Here is a 19,948-nt window from a genome sequence, read left to right as displayed (position 1 = left end):
CGAGTAAGTCAACAGCTAACACGAATCCCAGCTGGTCCAACAAAACGGTCAGTGGTGAATTAAGGGCTCGTCATAATCAAGCAGGCAACGGCTGGACAGTAGAGGAACGATGAATACGGCATCGCCAAAGACTCCTGACGCATTCTAGTGACTTTTTTTTTATGGCAGGAAGAACACGGTGGGCGTGCTTTGTGTTTGGCTTATAGAGTAGATGGAAGCGAATGTACGGAAGTATAACACCAAGATTACTTACGCCGGCACAGCCATAATTATCATGGGCTGAGAAGAATAGGGGAAATAACCATTGATGCTCGGCGTTAGGTCTAGGTGGTGGCTGATGTGTAAAACGAGATGTCTGAATAATCTGTCAAGTGCCTCACCCTCCTGTATTCATGTAGGCAGACGCATGAATATGAAATCCCATCTTCACAATCCGTCTCCTGACCGTTTCGACCTTGGTAGACCGGAGCGAGTGCCCTTCGTGTGCCGAAAACTTAACTTCTTGCACTGGACCGGACAGACTGCGAAATCGTTCCTCACAACATATACTCAGCCAAACTAGCAGAAGAAAGTTGTGAGCCGCCGATTGCAAAGCGCGAGCCAGCTATACACACAGGACAGGCGGTAGTATCGGTACAACTGTTTGGAGTCATGAAGTTTATAGCATCCTGTAACTTGTGCTCAACCCCGACGTCGCTTGACCCCCAGCAAACCTGGCGATTTGAAACAGCATGGGAGAGAATCAAAGTGTCAACAACATGTGTAGCTCAAAGTGGTTACCTAAGTTGGTAGTCAAGGCGCGGTACATTGACTGCTATCAAGGATGTGATCCGAACGAATTCTTACATTCACAACCAGCCAATAACACAGAACAAAGTTATTAGGCAGACTGATTGCCTTCGTCATTTGCTACCTGGAATCCCATAGATTCCTCTAGTATTCTAGCTTGCCTATAAAAAGCCTGGCTTCTTCTTTGTATTCAGATGAATCAAGTTGCATCTTATATCTCTTCAAAAGTCAGGATTTGGATTGGCCAGCTAAGCAAGAGGATGACAGACAAGAAACCCGTTCCTGTAATGTCAGAGTGAAAGTAGCCGGATTAAAGCACGGAATTGGCCAAGGTCTCATTCAGCCGATAAATGATAGGCAACGCCCAAGAGAAGCAAGAAACTCGGGGGCCTTTATCATGAAGGACAAAAAATGTTTGGCCATCTTTCCTACTCCCCAGGGGACGTCTCGTAAGGCGTATGGGTATTTGAAGAATCTTAAGCTCAAATATAAGAATTGAGTTCACTATCAGCAGTGCCTGCATGAACTGACCTTGCGGTACTGGGACCAGGGCAGATAGATGATTGGGTTGGTGACCAGGTCAAGCATGGGACGGCACGCCATTTGTGCATCGGCAAGATCGATCTTGAATAGAAGCTGTGAGAATCGTAATTTAGTAAATGACAGACTGGGTATACTCAGGGACTCGACACGGCACTGAACCATGGCTGGTACTTAATAGCCTATCGACGCGCAACAGCATCTGAGATACTGGGCTACATCAACACAAGTTTATGGATCTATCTGCATGTAGCTTCGGGTACTTAGATCAATATATGATATCACACAGCACTTATCAGACTTCACACAAGGTCTCTGCAGCTGTGGATAATATACGACGACTTCAGCTATAGGTTTGTCAAAGTGTTCGGCCTAGCACGATGTTATAGGCCTTACTGGTGGACTTTGAAGGACCTATTAGATATATGTTACCCAAGCACTCATCCCATCTACATCAAGAGACGGACCAAAGAGGCGGCATTTAAAGTGAATAGCAAATCAGACTAACTTGGATCTCCTATGGAATATATTTCTTGCCAAACTGACAGATGAAAGACTCGAGCCTCTTGCAGGCTTGGGAAAGGTCAACTTACCCGAAGTTCTTCTCCAGAATTCAACTCAGAAGACAAGTTAATTATGCCTTGGTAACGAATCCAAATAAATCTCGCAGAGCTGCCGCCATCGATGCATTTTAGACGGTAAAGCTAATCAACAACACTTCACTTGATTCTACAAAGAATAACATACAAAGCATATACCAAGTCATACAGTAATCCCGATTTGTGGAACTGATTATTGATTTATCTATTCGGTTCCATCAAGGCTTCTCTTCCTTGTCTTCCTTTGAACCCCTGTCGACACATGGTGAACCGTGCATTATAGAGCCATGCACGCACTCCGTAGAGACGCTAAGACCCTGACGGCTGTTCCCCCCTGACGTTGAAGCATCCATGGTTCACGGACAACGTGGGCACCAAGACGGATGAAGAGCAAGGCCGAGGTAGAAAGGAAGGGCCGAAGTGGAGGCAGAGTTGATTTTGTTGAGAGGCATCTGTACGTCCTAGGGGAGGAAAGAAAACTTTTAGGACCTTAGTCCTAAATGATAGAGAGACTTGGGTAAACTTACGATAAGTTACGGTCAGCTTAGGATGAGTTTAGGACGAGTTTAGGATACCCTTTGCGAAGTTTATTTTGTTACCTTATATCAAGGTCTGATGTTTTCTTGCCGAGGACATCGTAGCATCTGAATAGGTAAGGTAAGGAAGCTGAGCAAGTATCAATCAAGGATGTTATTTGAGGCGGCAGCCTGTCTTTCAACAGTAAGAAAGGGGTCGTGGGGAGAAATTTTCTCGAAATTGTTTTACGTTCTGAACACTGTCGCTAGGCACCGTATCATCTAACGATGCTGCGATGATATATGGAGGAACTGTCCCCTTCAAGAGGACGAAGAGAAAAAGCCCAGAGTGATGTCGATGCCACCTTGAGACCCCTGGAAATATCCCGACGGGATTTGATGTTTCCATAACCCCCCTGCTTAGTGGACCAGGAACGGCCGCCAGAGGGCTGGGCATTTGGATTTCACTGTACTCTGTAATTGTGTTTACTACTCTGTACTCCATGTCTGCTTGCCTGGTATTGTACTATGCAACCTGACGCCCAGCCCGAAGGAACAGTCAGCACTATCAAATAGTGAGGGCTACAATATTTCCATGTAAATGACTTTTACTACCTTGTTGATCCCCCAATATTGAAGCTGAGTAGTTGACATGAACACCAGTCTACTGTCGGAAATATTCCGTGCTGAGGATGCTTTGGTTCACCATACTACATCAGTGCTACATGTTACAAATGCCTTGATGTTACCTTGGTTATAAAAGATTTAGAAATCGTGGCGGGATGGGCCGGCGCCGCGTGTAAAATGGGCGACGGACTCTGCTGGTTTGCCCATCAGGTAGACACCATAACAGACTACGGATACGGAGTACAGAGTCCGAGGTCAAACAATAGTTAGGGTAGTCTCTTGAGTAACTTTGATGGCGCCCCTAGAGCCCGTGTTGGTAGCGCGGTGTTAGAGCAACCAGAAGTGCTGACCTTGGCCACGTGCTGGCTCTTTAGGTACCGACGAAGCACTTGAGATCGATCGTGACTGAGCCTGTGGTGTTCTGAAGATCTTCAATTGTGTGCAAAGGACTTTCGATGAGGTTCGAAGCTCTTGATTCTTTCCTTTTACTTCAAAGACCAGAACGTAGCGGCTACAACTAGGCACACTGGTATAAGGCAGGTCTTTGCTTTTTCGATCTTGGAGCATCCCTGTAGATGACATACCGCACTCCGTGCATTACCGTGCGATGAGAAACATCCAGACGATCTAGGCATGGGTTAGTTATGATTAATGGCTCAAGCGTCAGTATGGGCACGGCTACATGGGCACGGAACCCATGAGCGAGGGAGTTTGGTCTTCCATTTTCGGTTTACGACCCTCATCATATCGTTTGTTTCTCAGATATAGTGTGCACAGACATGGTTGCCAATTCTCCTAGGACCGATGAATATCGGGAATATCTGAAAACATGATTGAGCGGCCACGCGGGCCTGGAGTTGACATGCGTCTCCCATGGGGGCTCAGAGGGAATAACCGGCAACCAGACGTCGGAAGGTCAAAATGTAGCTGGGATAATTAAGGGTGTTTGTTGGAGGTGCTGGAACAGAAAGCATCCAGCGGCGACGTCGCCTCATCAAGTCGTCACTTGGTGGCTTGCAAAGGTGAGGTGATCTTCCAGAGGATGGGCAGAATAATGATAGTGGCCGCAATCTTGCCAGAAGCGCTAAGGTATCCTGAGTCGTGCTCCCTGCAGCAAACAGGTTGGTACGATATCTTAGGTGCCTTACCAAGCTTACACCTCATGATGGAAAGGTTTCCTCTGCAACTTCCAGTTCTACCTTACCTTAGTACAATTATCTACCTGAATTTGCTTGCGGATTTTGCCCATCGAGACTCTATTTTCCTACAACTTACTCCCTAAGAACTGAGGGAAAGGAGAATTTGATTGTCCCCACGTCTGAAAATGCCCCTCCTCCAAGTTCCAACCTGGTAAGGAAGTCAGGACAGGGGCACATACCTGGCTACCTGGTAATAATCAGTTGTCAAATTCTCCTGGCTTACAGAGTACTCCGTAGAGGAACATGGTCGATCCACCAGGCTTACCCGAGTCAGTTTCATCTGGGATGAACTGTTTGTTGACCGACTAAACGTCTAGTTTCTCAAAAGTTATCCGTAATTGGGAAATTTCCTGACATAAATGTGTTCAGTTCTTATTTTCTTGCTCCCCGACCATTGTTATTGCAAGATCTCGGGTAATACGGTCAGACGACACTTAACTTTTCTTCAAACTTTGTCAGATCTCAATATGATATCTGCGCTCAGTCCTCCCACCACAGACAGAAAAGAGTTAGGACCAGCATTGTGCCTTAAAAGTTTCAGGTAGCTACGTACCTAAGGTACCTGGGTGAGTCGGACTTACTCAGTACTATAGGTAGGTAAGTTGCCTAGGCCTTGAGACAGGTAGGGACCTAGTAGTAATCAAGGTGGTCAAAGATTGTGTCAATCACGTCTTCCTTTCCTCCACCGATGCTGGTGACTTCCATCCAGACAAGACTGTATGGATCTGCCCGGATTCGGACAAGTTGTGTTCGCTGAACTGTAAGGTAAGGTAGGCGCATAGGTAGGTAACGTACCTGGAGAAACCACTCTACCTTAGGTACCGGTGCAGCGGTGCTGAGGCTGTTCCTTCCATTTCTGTTCGAGACTTTTAGTTCATTTCGCCTGACTCCTGGCTGTAACGCATCCTCCTCCGTACCTGCCTTAGCACCAGTCCCACCCGCATCGACCCTCGCGCCCCCGGTCTTCTCAAAGGTGGATCCTGCCTAGGTACTCTGTACGGAGTACTGTAAAGGTGAACCTCGTGCTAACCATGCGCATGTCTCGTCCACGGGCTGTCCAGGATGGATTAGGTCAAGAAGCTGAGGCCATCCCCATCATGGCCCCCCCTCTTCCCGCTACCATCCCATCTCCAACAGGGGCTGGTGGAGGTCGGTTAAGAGAAATCCAATCCGATGGAGGAAAGAGGACCTCATCAGACGGCCAGCCAACGAGCTGAACTAACCAATGTTTGTCTCTCTATCTTAGTAGTAGGTACAGTAGGTAGCAGGTTAGGTGGGTAGTAAGCCGCCAACGAAATCCCCTTCTTCTTCTTCTTCTTCAAACAGCCATCCCTTTTAGGCTTCCTCTTGTATCCTCATTCGACTTTCTGAGCAGGGCAAGACGAGACACGGGACCGTTGCTACCTTCCTTTTTACCTACTAACCTCCTTTACTGTTTGCATCTAAGCCTACGACTAACTTAATTTTGTCCTGAGTACCTCTTAGTAGGGGACCTTAATTGGCTACTCCGATCTGCCCGTCCCGTCTCCGAGCAGCTGCCGAACCTTCCATTATCCGGCCTCTGTCCGGTTGCCACAAACATCATTGGATCTTTCGACTCTTCTAATTTTCTTCTCTGCATTCCAACTCAACGGGTTTCCAGTCTCGTCTTTCTGCGCTCAACTTGTTTTCGATTAGCCATATTACTGAGTTCTGTTTCTGGGAGCTTGTTTGTTTTCTGCTAGTCTTGGCTTGTCGGGATACTCTATCCCTCTGTTGGCTTCCGTTGATGATTCAGTTCTCATGATGCGATTGTGATCCCACTTGCTGGCTTCTTTTGGCATCGATCAATCCATCCGACTTGGCATCGTTTCCATGGTCTGCGTTGCGCATATTCTTATCGTGCTCACTCGCCATGGATAACTTGGAAGGGATGCTCCTGGTCCCTCCGGATCGAGGCCAGATACTTGGAAGAGCTGTTTGGAAGGTTAGTCTCTTTTATCGCGCTACTCTATTTGTCACCCGAACTCACAATCATCTGAAAAAGCTGCGATATGTTGTCGTTGGTAGACGTAACATCAGAGGTGGCCCTAGTCAGTCACAGTTTATCCCCAACGGTCGCAACAACAGTCTTGGGGGCAGTAGATCTTTCCCCAAACTACCAATAGAAGAATCCTGCATACTCATCTATAAACACAAGGTATGAAGCTCCTGAGTATCTTGCCCGATGTCTTCCAGCTGACCCTATTGCAATTTCAGGACGACAATGAGCCAATCCAGCAATGGCCAGTGAACTCTATCACCGATTGCCAGGTCCAGCAGATCAATCATCGCAAACAGGGTCCCGTTCTTCCTACTCTCGTCATCTCCGTTGCCGACAAAGAAAAGAAGCGACGTTCGAGCCGGGCTGCCGGTCTCATATCATCGAGCAAAGAAGCTAGTGCAACGACCCTGTGGTTTCGCACGCCTCCAGACGATCATCATGTCAGTTTACATGAGTGGGCACGCAACATTCTTGCTCGAAAATCTCCGATGAGTCCAGAGAGCCCAATGTCACCCCAGTTCTCCAATCCCTTTGCCTCGATGTCCCGCGATGCCTCCGATTATTTCTCCCGGCCGACTAGTGGTAACAAATCTGGCCGCTCTGATCCACGGAGTCTCCAACATAAGAGCTCTATCAACACCCAATCAACAACTACTACAAACACCACCACCAGAGAGCGGCCCCTCACATTCAGTTCCGAATCTCCAAGTTTACGATCAAAACGCAGTGATGTCTCGTCTCCTTCAAGCAACAACTATCCAATTCAGCAGATGAATTTCCCGATTCCTGGGCAGCACTACACTACGGTCCTTCCAACTGATTTGCCATCCCCAGTCAACACCACTGGAGATTATCAGGGGGAATTCATCGAGGGGTGGACCTCTGCGCAAGGAAGATCATCCACAATGAGCTCGCCAATCCGCGGTCGCGGCAGTATTGGCTCTCAGCCGCCACATCCATCTATCGCTGCGATAGAGTCAAGCTCTCCACCTGGGCCACGTGAGACCATCTTGGACAGAGCGTTTCAGATGCGATGCATTCCTGGCTCAGAGCGAGAGGTGCCTGGCGAGGAGAAGTTGAGCTCGCTAGCTCGATTTGATGCATTGATGCGAGAAGCTGACGACAAAATGAAACAGAGGGCAGAGGCCGAACGAGCCCAACAATTAGCAATGCGCAGTGCTTTCGAAGCCTCTGACAGTTCTAGCCAGGATGATGATAGCGATTCGGACGATTTAGATGAGGATGCGTATGGAGGGGTCCCTGATCGACGAGGTCCGGCCTTGATACCTTCGACAACACAGAGGGCATTGCAGTTCATTGCTGATCGTCGTGACCCAGCACCGTTATCGCCATCTAGCCGTTCTTCAGTATCGAGGACTCCGATAATACCCCAGCCACCTCCTATACGACCGCACACTGCACATGCTAAAACGAGGCCGAACCCCACACAGAGGACCAACAGCACCCCTCAAATGATTGCCAACATGGCCAGGCTGGAATTGACTGCACCCCCAAGCATGGTGTCTGATGATTCCTCATTGAGATCGAACGGAGACAAGCGTCTCTCTACTTCAAGCACCGCTACTAAAAGGTTGAGTTTCACCGAATTTACCAAAAGACTATCGAGCACCAGTAGCTTACTGTTCGTCCAGACGAACGCTAGTGGGAGGAGTTCCCGGAGAAGCAGCGAGGTCGACCTCCAGCCCTCGCCCCTACCATGTGGGACACTAAATCCAGAAAGAATTGTAGTGCCCAAGCGAGACCGAGATCGAGACCAGAACTCTGGTGATATCACCGCCAGATGTGGATGGCGCAACAGTGTTGGCGTTGTCAGCAGAGATGGCACCTTCTTCTGAAAATGCCACTTCCAGGAAACAACAAGACCGTATACTGAGACGATCCCACAATACTGGATCCCATGGTTGAAGTTCTTGGCGATTCTGGAGCGATATCTAGTTCTGAATTTTGCTGTTATGCAATTGCACATGATAAGGATATGGGCAGTTTTTGGTGCAGCATAGCTGCTTGTATGATTTTGATACCAAACGATGGCATCGTCACGACTCTAATGACGGAGATAAGGGGCTATTGGGTACGTGGCCCCAGGCGTTTACTGTTAACGGATGACTTTCTGTCTCCACAAGCATTGCTCGGTGTCTTTGGATTCTGATGGACATTGGCATCATACCAGGGTCATTCAACGGCCAAAGCATCAGCCATCTAATACATTTTTGAAACTACTTTTGACGTGATAGCATTGTGATAAACATAAAATCACTGGCAAATGGTTCTCAGGGGCTGGAGCTCAGAATTCGTCCTCACTTGATGTGGGTTCTTCGCAGTCCTCTATTCCTATAGCTGGCTTGGGTGCTCAACTGTCATGCTTTTGTCTCGCGTGTCATCCATCAATTGTATTCGCGATCCCCCCCTTCGGGTCCGGGTATTCTTCGGAAAGCTCTTTCAATATCATTCAACATCACAAAAGGATGTCTTTAGCCCCCTTTTCATCTTCCACATGCATCGTATCACATCCCTCTAGTCTGTCTATTGGATATACTTGGCGATAGCTTCTTGCTCCTCAGGGCTCAATCGCTCACTGACGAAGCGCTCAATTGCGCCGCCATGTCGCTGATTGGCGCTAGCCATGTACTCCTTTACCCATTTGGTGACGTCGAGAATCTCGGGGAAATCATCCTTAGCCAATCCTCTGCAGGTGTTGAGTGCAGTAAAAGACATGCCGAAGCCAATGTCATCAACATCTGCTTCCGCAACGACCTCATCGCCAGCGCCAGCAGCGACAGTAGGGGGGTTAACAAGTAGTGAAAGAAGCTTGCGACAACTGTTGGCCCAGCCCTTCGCGAACTGTTGAGCAAACGCTGACGAGTCACACAGAGTCTTGGTAAGAGAGACAACAGCAACCTTTCGATCAACTGGGCGTGCAATTTTGTCTGTTTCACCAAGGACAAAAGTAGGGTAGACCTTGGTGAAAACGCCGTCTTCTACTGAGTTTGACTGCTGGATGAAGTAGTCGGCTCCATAGCCAGCCTCAAGACGAGCAGATACAAGATGGTAGAAGCGGACAAAGCGGAGTTTTAGAGACTCGGCAGGGGTTCCTTGAAGCTTCGTGTACACTAGCCTGAGAATTGTACCAAAGTAATCATTCAGGACAGCTCTATAACCAAAAATTAGACCTCAATACAAGCATGTGAAGATGAAAGACTTACGGCTCAAAGCTCTTCACGATGGAATCCAAGATGTCAAAGGCAAGTACCTCAGACTTTTTGCCACTGAGCAGCTTCTGGAAGATTCCAAGAACGGGCGCAATTTGTCCCTCAGCCTGAATAGCCTTGGATGCCCGAGGAATGACAGCCGATAAGAGACGTGTGCACGCGGGAACGTTTCCTCGAGTCTCCCACAGTGTGGGATTTAGGAGAGGAACTAACAGGGCCTTGTAATTCTCCGAGATGGTCTCGGAGGGGCTAGATTCGAGAAGCTGCGCAAGAATCTGGAAGACATATTGCATGAATTCTGATGAGATGTTAGCAATGTTCACAAACTTGGAACTGCGTGACCTACCCGTGACATCCTCGACCAAGATTTGATGGAAGGGTCCCCACAGCTTCTCGTTGAAAAGAGCAGCATTGCTAGGGGCACAGTATCGGACAAGAGCACCAATAGCCTCGAAATGGTAATAATAGAAGCGGGGGTTGCTGGGGTTTTGCTTCATCACATTGGTGATGAGAATGAGATGGGTCAACACATTGTCCAGTAGAGGGATAGCTCCGTCTTTGATAACGATCAAAATTCTCATAACACAACGCATTAAAAACTCATTCTCCTGTAGCTTGGCGGGGCTTGATTCCTTTTCAATGAGCTTGAAGAGATGGCCGAGAAGATCCTTGGCGAAGGGCTCAATGTCTGCACGGGGAAACATGGGGTTGCCCAAATCGTCGGTGAGAAACAACACCCTCTCCACTGCGATAGCAGCATAAGAGTAAACGACGTAGTTGTCTGAGTTCAGGTTTTGAATCAGTGGGCCCAGAGCCACCTTCCACTGCTCTTTGGACAGCTGACTTCGGAAAGTGTACAGGTACTTAATGGCGTCGACCTTTGAGATCGGTTCAATACCTTGTGTGCTAATAAGATCTTGGGCAATGTGTTGCTCAAAAAATTCAACGACGTTGACAAGGGGGTTAACAGTCTTTACACCTTGAGCAGCAGTTACCGCACCCTTGGCAGCGATAGACAGGAAGAGATAGATAGCAGTATCCTTGGACTTCCAATCACTGCTTCCTTGAGACAAGTAGTGAGTAATATATTTGGACACCACCGTTGTCACAGGCGCTTCAAATCGTTCTTGAAGCTTTCGAAGAAAGTCGGTAGCAGATCGACGACGGGAGTCTGTATCAGACCCCTCCAGATCCCTGCGAATGAATTCAATAGGCTCGTCCTCAAAGAGCTCGATATCCGATTCGCGGAGCGCCACGTTGGGTAGAATAACCTTCTCGACAATCTGTGTCAAAACATCCTCGCTATTGAAGATTCCTGAATGTTGTGCAGACGACGCAATAGCGGTCAGGAAATGCAGGGCTTTGCTGACAATGAGGTCGTATTTGGTCTCGGGGCCTGTTGAAGACAAAAGGTTCCACGCTTTCTCAATGAAGGGCTGACAGTACTTGGAGAAATCCTCATCGTATTTGACGGTGAAGAGTTCAAGGATCTCGCAAATATCAGCCTTGACGGTATCAACTATGCTCGTCTCGGTGTCGTCATCAGTCTCCAGCAGGGGGTTGGAGTAGGTAAGGTACTTGTGAAGAAGTTCAGAGATGCTGCCGAGATTCTCCTCAAAGATAGGAGGTAGATCATGACAAGACATGTCATGGAGAATTTTGATTTGAAGGTCCAAGGCCTCGAACCAGCCATGCAGCACTTCCTTCTTGTCGTTGTTCTCGGCAATCTTCTTATCGGTCGTCTAATGCGCCAGAAACCATGAGCACGAAGCAGACAAGAGTATTCACTCGCCATGACTTACCACAAGAAGCTGAACGAAAGCTTGTCCAAAGGTCTCAATCACATGATTGATCTCCATATAAAGTTCGTCTGTTCGAAAGAGAGGTCGCCATCTAGCAAAGATAGAATGTGCAACCTCGAGAACACCGACATTGACCTTGGGGTCAGTAGCGGAAAACCGGCTGACGAGTTCCTACACCAAAAACCGTCAGTACATTATACAGTAACTGGCCATCAATATCGCGAGCTCACCTGGGTGAGGGTATCCCATCGTCGCCAGAAGTCAGAGTCTGCAATAACGCTGATAGCGTCACCAAGCTGGGCCTGGATATTGGGGGGGGATGAGATCATGAGGCCAATGAGGCGCTCCTTGATGACTTGAACTTCATCTTGAGGTAGCTTATAGTTGCCTTCCTCGTCCTACACGAAGTTCGCGATTTAGTATTCTGGGTAGGTTCGGTCGAGAAAAAGGCGAGACGGACCACATAGTTTGTTCGAATAAAATTCTTGAAGGCCAATGCAGCAGCGAGTCGAGTCTTCGGCGGTAGGGTGCCGGAGTTGACAATGTTGAGAAGGCTGAGAGAGTACTGAGGTTTGGTAGCCTCTTGCTTGAGGGCAGTCTCAGCTGTTGGTGATGATTGTTGATTAGTTTCCAATCAAACCCGCGGGGCAACGAAGTAGTGGGACAGGGCAACGGATCAAGTACCTTTACGGTGCTCTGTGGGATCGAGAGTTGCGTCAAGAAGTTGAGCGATCTGGCCAATATCGGCAGCCATGATGAGGATGTATTAATAGGGGGACTCTTAAGAGGGAAGCGTAAAGGACGAAGAGAAGAAAGAAATGAGCGGTGGTGATGCGGAAGGACAAGTTTGGAGGTAGGTAGTAACAAGAGCTGAGAGGTTGCAAGTTCAGGTTGACAAGCAAATCAAAGCTCGGGCGGCTCTAATTTTTTCTGGGTCTCCATTGGCGAGATGCTATTGGCAGTAAATGGCTTAGAAGCCTTCAGCGGCCAGCTAGCCCAGGCAGTCGAGCTGCAGTTAATGGGCTTTGAAGCTAGTCACGCTAAGAAGAGCTCCAGGTCAATACTCAAGGTACAAGGGCCAAAGGGCTTCTGCTTTTGTCTTAGATGACAAAAATACTAATGTAAGCCTAGTACAGATCTGGGAAATCTCAGTCTCATCGTTTTTGTCGCCTCGCTTTGCAGTCAAGGAGTTTCTTTCTGAGGACTACCTCGTAGCTAGGTACTGCGTATAATAGTAACCAAATTGACCGTACTATGCCTACCATGTATTAGCAGTAATACAGCTCATCGTGGACCCAGAGACTTGTAAAAAATAAGTATTAAGGAATCCAATGACTAAGAACATAGGTTGTGGGGGCTATGGTTCGCATTACTCTACACTAGTGTGGCCTGGTAATAGAACTAGAAGCTAGGTAAGTACTGACCCTTCGTTGCATCCGTGAAAAACAACTCTGGTTCTGTCCTAAAACGATAGAAAGACAGTATATCTCATTGACTATTCGCTCGACTCAATGACGAAATTAAGCCACGAGATCAGCGTCATGATCTGTCACCCAACTCGGCGACGGAACCCACACTAATACAACCGTAGCAAAGAATACTGCAGGTACGTTGTAACTAATAAGGAACAAAATATCATTGTCTACAGACTCAGGGTCCCTTCACAGTTCCAGATTGGCGCGATTGGCATGCGGTACCTTACCGCCTACAGCTTGGTGGCATGGCGTACATAGTAGACCCTGAGCTGTTCGTGTGCTTCAGGAAACAACCCATTCAATTGTCACCAGGGGGGCCATCTGCTAAGCTTAGTAAGGGGATGCTGCGTTTCCATTAGCTACCCGGTACCTTGGGTGGGTAAACGATCAGTATTATACGTTACGGGAAGTACCCTACTGCATTGATCTGCCTTGCCATTGCGTCTTCCCAGAGTTAGGTGGGTGGTATTCACCAAGCGCAAACTTTACCAACTTATTAACGGTAATCTGCCAACATCGTTTCCCATTCTTCAATATTCTCTCTTCCCTCCAGCCTCATAAAATCAAATCGCTTCATACATCCATCATAGCAACCTGGTCAGTGATCGAGCACCTCGCGCACTAGCCAGTGTGTCCTTCTGCGAGTCCTGGCCTCTTTTTCTCGCCTTTGCATCCCGCCGATCTGCCCGCCGTGTGGTGCCATCCCGGATCCTCGTCCACCTCCGCGTTATTGGGTCACATTTATCATTATCATCATTCCTTCTGGTCCCTGACTGAATCTGCACGATACACATTCTCGCAGTCGAAGCCCGATCATCTATAACCTTCATTGATCATTTAATGAACACGCCTTATCCCGTGTATACATACAACTTCTTACAGGCCCATTTCAGGCCTAGGTAGCACATGTTTCGCCGGTGAGACTCGCTTGCGCCGTCTGTCCATTTTGAATTTGCTTTCCACTGCATCCGAGACGCCGTTCCGTTTGTCGTACTTGCGACACAAGACAATTCAGCTCGTTTGTTTTGTCTAAACGCTTCGTCGAGCTCTTGAACTTGCCCGATATCCTTGGTGCCCATCACCTTATCGTTGCGACTCTTTTGACGCCCCATGTTGTCTGTTTTGTGTCGATTGATTCGTTCTGCCTTGCCGATGACAATTTCCAATGCACAGGCTTCCGTACCTTTGCTAACATGTTGCGCCGATTAGCCTCACTTAGTCACCAAGACTCCAACGAGACTTCACACGAGCACATGTCACCGCAGCCAGGAGATGGTCCATCATCCCCAGATACGTCCCGTCAGGGTGGCCTTGCGCATGTCCTCCGGGGTCTGACAAGTTCTAAGCTCTCCAAATCTTCGCCGTCTATAGCATCACCCTCTTCAGCAAACGCCCAGCCGACCGCCGAGTTCGTCCATGCTCCAGCACCAGCCGTCTCCACAAACCCACCTCATGGGCTGTCCTCTGGTCACATGGAGTCCTTTGAGCTTCTCAAGAATGGCTCACCCAACGACCGCATTGCTGCCGCCAACTCGTTGAAATACGCAATTGCCGAGTACCCTCTCAATCCTGTCTTGGATATTTGGTATGCTGCGAAAGACCTTATCGATCCCGCAAAACCTGCAGCAGCGCGGGCAGCTGGCTGGGAGCTCCTTACGGAATGTGTGAAGCATGAGGCCTCTTCTGACCTCGAACGGCAAGAATATTTCACAACCCTGTCAGCTCCTGCAAACTCGGAAGATTTTCACCTACAGTTGGCTGCTCTTGTTGACCTAACCCGACGCGGCCGAATTTTGACAGGCTTCGATTATGAGCTTCTTCCTCTTTTGACTAATTGGCTATGGGAATCCTATAACGTGGTGCGTGCAGCTAGAAGGAAAGCGTCTCGGAGTTCAAAGGGCGCTGCTCGAAATCGTGCTGTCGCTTCTGGCGAAGAAAAAAACCTCGCTCAGCTATTCAACTTTCTCATCGACGTCATAAAGTTCAGCTTCAACAATGCAGACGAATCTGCTGTGACAGGATTGATCGATCGACTACTGGCAATTTGCATGAGCACGAGCGTGGAAGAGGATCTCAGATCGAGCATAGCGGTCATTGATGCAATTGTAACGTTTGGGTCTATACCAGAAGATAAGCTCAAAGGCTGTGTTCAAGTGCTTAGCTCTATCTATTGTATGGTGGGAAGCCTTCAAAAAGACTCCTGGAATACGCTCTCAAATCTGTTCAGAAGCCATAATGGACAGGCGACCATCCGCATTTTATTGGATATTCTACGAAATAATCCTACAAACGGGGCCAAGGAGAAAGATGTTAACCGAGAGATACGCGGCGCCCTTGCCGTACTGCAAAAGGTCCTGTCCAAAAGCTCGGAGAACGGCTATCCGGGGATACCTTTCGCATTGCTGGCGGACGGTCTTGCCATAGTTGCGAAAACCGGCACTTCCATCAAAACTCCGACAGCTATTCTTCAGTTGCTTAATGCTCTATTTGACGATGGCAAAGGTCATATACATCGCTTAATCCTCGACGAGGACTGGTCCGTAATACTCGAGGCTGCCGCGACATGCTCCAAACGAGCAATACCTGGGCCGCGCGACTCTGATGGATACCGCAGCCCTGTCAGGGACGAGAAGCCTGAGGAAGCTCTGAGCCGAGAACTTATAATCCTCATCAAGCAGCTTGATGTGCTCATTAACCAAAAATCGGATGTGTTTATTCCTCGGGCAACCATTATTTCGTTTCTAACCGAAGTCCATCAATTTCTCCCTGACGAAACTGCATCGTCTGTCTTGAATTACTTTCAGCAGTTCAGATGCTGTTCACCTTCAGATCTCCAATGGGAGGAAAATCTAACTTTGGTTCTAAAAGGATTCTTTGGCAACAGAGATCGGTCCTCACAGATTAGGCTTCGAGCCTTGGAAACCATCATGGACGCCTACGAAGTCGTGGATCTAGTGGGCGATGATCCCGAAGAGAGCTTCATCCCACAACTGGCTAAGAGCATCCTTCAGGATGTTTCTGAAGAGACGGATGTGCTGGTCCTTGAAGGAATCATGTCGCTCATGGTTTCAGTTGTAGTATCGTGTGACATGGAGTTATTCGACTATATCGTCAATGCGCTCCGAGGCATTGTTATTGGCGACAAGCTCAAATCACCGATTCCATCGTCAGCATCTCATAGTCCGTTCGCTCAAGGATCTTCCGAAGAGCATCTGCCACAAGGACAGTCGCCATCAAACGTGGTTGCCAAGGGCTACGTGAAGATATTTGTGCAGACTATGGATTATGACAGTGCGAAATCCTTGAGACTATATCATGCGCTGATAAACATTGTGAAGTCGAGTCACTGCGAGGTCGATGCTCGGTTGACCGCTATGAAGCTCTTGTTCAGGCTGCGTGCTGATTGGGCCAACCGAATTTTCATCGCAAAGACACTTGAGACTAATTTTGTTGCCGCCTCCTTGTGTCGAACCCCTGAAACATACGCCAAGAAGCAGGCCGAGGAAGCTGTACAGTCTATACGCTTGTTAAGAAATGAACATGGTGGGTCGTCCAGGTCTGCTCGCGGCATTTCGTTCAGCCAGGGGCAAGGCCATGAAAGAGGCATGCCAGTTCGCTCTGCAAGTGTCGCTGCTGGAAGTGGCCTGCTTGGCAGTAGTGGTAGTGCAGCTCGTTATCATCAGCTTTGGAGCCTTCCGGACCCAGAGGCTCTACCTGACACCGTGACCGGCGTGTTTAGCCCAGTTCTAGTTTCTCACAGCCCTGGCTCCGCTGAACTCGTGATGGATGAAGAAGTCCAAGAGACCAAAACGAATATTGAGACTACTGCCCTCGATATTGCCGCTTGGCTCGAGGCTGTCCTCGGCTTGTTGCACGGTTGCGACTGGGAGGTGTACAGTTTTGCACTGGTTCACCTTCCATCACAACTCAGCAACCATGCCATTTTTAGAGACGCCATTCCCCAGATTCAGGAGCTGCGAAGACTCATTTGCGAGCAAATCCGAACCAACTCCTTCCAAGAGCCTCCAAATGCCTCAGGGTTGAGACGAGCTGATGTGGCGATTTGTCTCTTCCACAGTTTAACGATGATTCTCAGTTACCATGATCACTTTCAAAAGGGCGATGAGGATGAAATAGTCAAAACATTTGTACATGGCATCGCCACTTGGGAGCGGAGTGCAAAATGCTGCATCCATGCCTTGTCCATATGCTGTCATGAATTGCCACTCTCAACAAGCAAGTCACTGGTTCAGCTATTGACCAAAATGTCTACTATCATCACCCAGCCGCATGTCTCCATCCATATCCTCGAGTTCCTGGCTTGTCTGAGCCGTTTACACAACGTGTATGTCAACTTCAGAGAAGAGGAATACAAGATTGTGTTTGGGATTTGCATTCGCTATCTGCAATCTGTGAGGGACAAAAAGGCTTCCAACAGGAACAGTCATGCCAGCGAACCGTCTACTCCAGCAACCTCAACGGGTAACCTTTCGGATGCCATACACCCGAGCGCAACAGACGATTTACCACAGTACGTGTATGCATTAGCATACCATGTGATACTTTTCTGGTTCCTTGCGTTGAAACTGCCAGACCGTGCCACCTTGGTTGGTTGGCTTGTCAGAAACATATACAACGAGATTGAAGATGCGCACACAGATAACGAACAAGCACTTACTTCGATCGACTTCATGCAAAGGTATACATACGCTGACGTGGAGGAATCATCCCAAGATCCTCTCTTTACATCGGATCGATTCGGAGAGATCATAAAGAAGAGATGGTTGGTTGGTTACAGCATCGTCACCGTAAATCAGGCCACAACCACTGGCTGGGCTCAAATTGTCAAGAGACAGCCTTCAGGCACCTCGGCCTTCACGATTCGAGAAACGTTTGATCCACCACCTCCGCATCAGACACCCAATTACGTGGACATTAGCAGGGAGGGACAAGTCTCAACGAATACTATCTTACCCAGTCACATCATGGTACAACTGATGTCGTCCATCCCTCAAGGTCATGATCTCGCGCGACCTATTCCGCTCCCTGAGGATGATGCTGTTGAAAGGGCTATTCGAGTCTTTGATCGAAGCTCTACTGTTGATGGGCACAAAGTTGGTGTTATCTACATCGGAGAGGGACAGACTGATGAAGTTGAAATTCTTGGGAATGTGTCTGGTAGCAGCGATTACATGGAGTTCCTCAACAATCTTGGCACATTGACCAAGCTCAAGGGGGCGACGTTCAACACTCATGGACTAGATCGCGAATTTGACTCTGATGGCCAGTATACCTTTTGCTGGCGAGATCGTGTCACAGAAATCGTGTTTCACGTCACCACACAGATGCCTACGAACCTGGAACATGACCCACGTTGCACAATGAAGAAACGCCATATTGGCAATGATTTTGTTAACATTGTGTTCAACGATTCGGGTCTGCCTTTCAAATTTGATACTTTTCCGGGCGACTTCAATTTTGTCCATATTGTCATTACACCAGCATCAAGGGCTTCGTTTATTGCGGCTAGAGACGCTTCCAAACATAGTCAGCCCTTTTATCGCGTCCAGGTCTTGAGCAAGCCTGGATTCCCAGAGATCTCGCCCGCTTCAGAGATGAAGATTGTGTCACTTAAGGCTCTCCCAGGTCTGATCCGTTTGTTGGCTCTTAATGCTTCGGTGTTCTCTCACGTCTGGGCCAACCGTGAGGGAGGTGAGCATGTCAGCTCGTGGAGAAGTCGCCTCCGTGCTATCAAAAGGCTTCGGGAGAAATACACACCTTCAAAATCCGGGCAAATAACACCATCGGCCTCACAGAATTCATCTCTTGGAGGCGCGCCTACGTTACACCAGCAGCAGCAGCTCCTGCCACAGGGAGATATGTCGTCGTCGCGACCAGCCAGCACCGTCCGCGATAGCTTCACGAGTCTACGCCGCACAAGTGTAGCCACCTTTTTCACAAGCACAAGTGAGCAGACCTCACATCGATCCTCAATGTTGTCATCATCTACAACAACAAACGACACTGAGATTGGTCCATTTCACGGGCAGGATTCCCACACTGACACCGTCGATTTTTCCAAATGGGCCTAGAAATGTGCTATTAAATGGGGTGCGGGAAACGTGAAGCAAGGAGTCCTTCTAGTAAAGTCATTCTGTTTTTCAAAAAAAAAAAAAAAAAAAAAAAAAAAAAAGGGCTGGAGGCGTCTGTCTATATATAAGGTGTCATGGGGGGTTCAAAAGTTTTTGCTCTAGGTCACACTTGATGTTTGTCTGTTCTATCCTATTTCAAATCTGTTTTCTGTCTATTTCTGCTTACAGCCCACCTCGATATACCCTGGAGCTGTGTCTCGCTCGAAGTAGAATACTACTAGACTGCTAAAAGACATATAATGGTCTTGCCAGTATTACTTGATAGTCCTCGCCTTAAGAAGGTGGTTGCCTGATGGAGCAAATCACTGTCTGAAAGCCTGCAGGCTTACGCATCACGTACAGAGCTCATTCGACCTGATCAGCCGATAGAAAATATTCCGTCGTACAACGCTGCGTAGTTGAGAGGCTGTTGTGTAACCAACGCTCAGACTGCTTAAACCCGCCTATCAAAACCCCATATCATTTGGTAGACTGCAGTGTCTCGTTATCACAATCTGCCTACTTGCATGACTGCCTGGGGTGTTTGTAAGCCCAAATGGGCTGGCTCATGTTGATCCACTAGCAGCAAGTTAGGTCACCGTTACACAAGTGCGGCGCGTGTAGTAGTTGCGGCCAAAACCTCATCCAAAAGCAGTAGGTAATTCATAAGCTTTGGCTGTTGTTTGACACAAGAACCTGAGCGGTTGGGCGGTATACGAGGATGGTAACACAGGATCAGAGGTTGGGCTCACTTGTAAGCAAATGAGAGCTTAAGGATAGTGACATGAGTGAAAGAGCCAATAGGGTTTATGAGATGCATGCATTAAGGGGTTATTCTGCGTTGGCAACGTAGGGACAGTAGGAGCACTGCAGGCAGACCACACCTCGTAATTCGCTATTGCAGGGCTCCGAAGTTGGATGGCAAAATCCATCGTAGTCTTTTGTCGCACGTCAGCCGCTGATAGAAACGCACAATCCAGAATCGGTTCATTCTGCTAGATACCCGGTAATGTCCTAG

At 48.3% G+C, this 19,948-nt stretch overlaps 3 protein-coding genes across 3 annotated transcripts; 2 read left to right on the top strand and 1 right to left on the bottom strand.

Moving 5' to 3' along the window:
• Window positions 1-6,163: 6,163 nt before the first annotated feature.
• Window positions 6,164-8,148, top strand: J7337_002954 (uncharacterized protein; the record flags this gene model as incomplete). The annotated part of the gene is made up of 2 exons (XM_044820679.1): window positions 6,164-6,389; window positions 6,449-8,148. 2 exons carry the CDS (start codon window positions 6,164-6,166, stop codon window positions 8,146-8,148), a joined length of 1,926 nt encoding a protein of 641 aa, XP_044684979.1.
• A 688-nt stretch (window positions 8,149-8,836) lies between these two features.
• On the bottom strand, window positions 8,837-12,078 carry J7337_002953 (uncharacterized protein; the record flags this gene model as incomplete). Its single annotated transcript, XM_044820678.1, has 7 exons — window positions 8,837-9,464; window positions 9,517-9,820; window positions 9,869-11,264; window positions 11,325-11,495; window positions 11,555-11,722; window positions 11,785-11,927; window positions 12,009-12,078. The coding sequence occupies 7 exons, from the start codon at window positions 12,076-12,078 to the stop codon at window positions 8,837-8,839; spliced, it is 2,880 nt and encodes a 959-aa protein (XP_044684978.1).
• A 1,914-nt stretch (window positions 12,079-13,992) lies between these two features.
• Window positions 13,993-18,891, top strand: J7337_002952 (uncharacterized protein; the record flags this gene model as incomplete). Its single annotated transcript, XM_044820677.1, has 1 exon — window positions 13,993-18,891. One exon carries the CDS (start codon window positions 13,993-13,995, stop codon window positions 18,889-18,891), a length of 4,899 nt encoding a protein of 1,632 aa, XP_044684977.1.
• Window positions 18,892-19,948: the final 1,057 nt, after the last annotated feature.

The sequence above is a fragment of the Fusarium musae genome, chromosome 2 (genome assembly GCF_019915245.1).
Source record: "Fusarium musae strain F31 chromosome 2, whole genome shotgun sequence".
NCBI classification, from domain to species: Eukaryota; Fungi; Ascomycota; class Sordariomycetes; order Hypocreales; family Nectriaceae; genus Fusarium; species Fusarium musae.
This window is presented reverse-complemented; position numbering and strand designations above follow the sequence as displayed.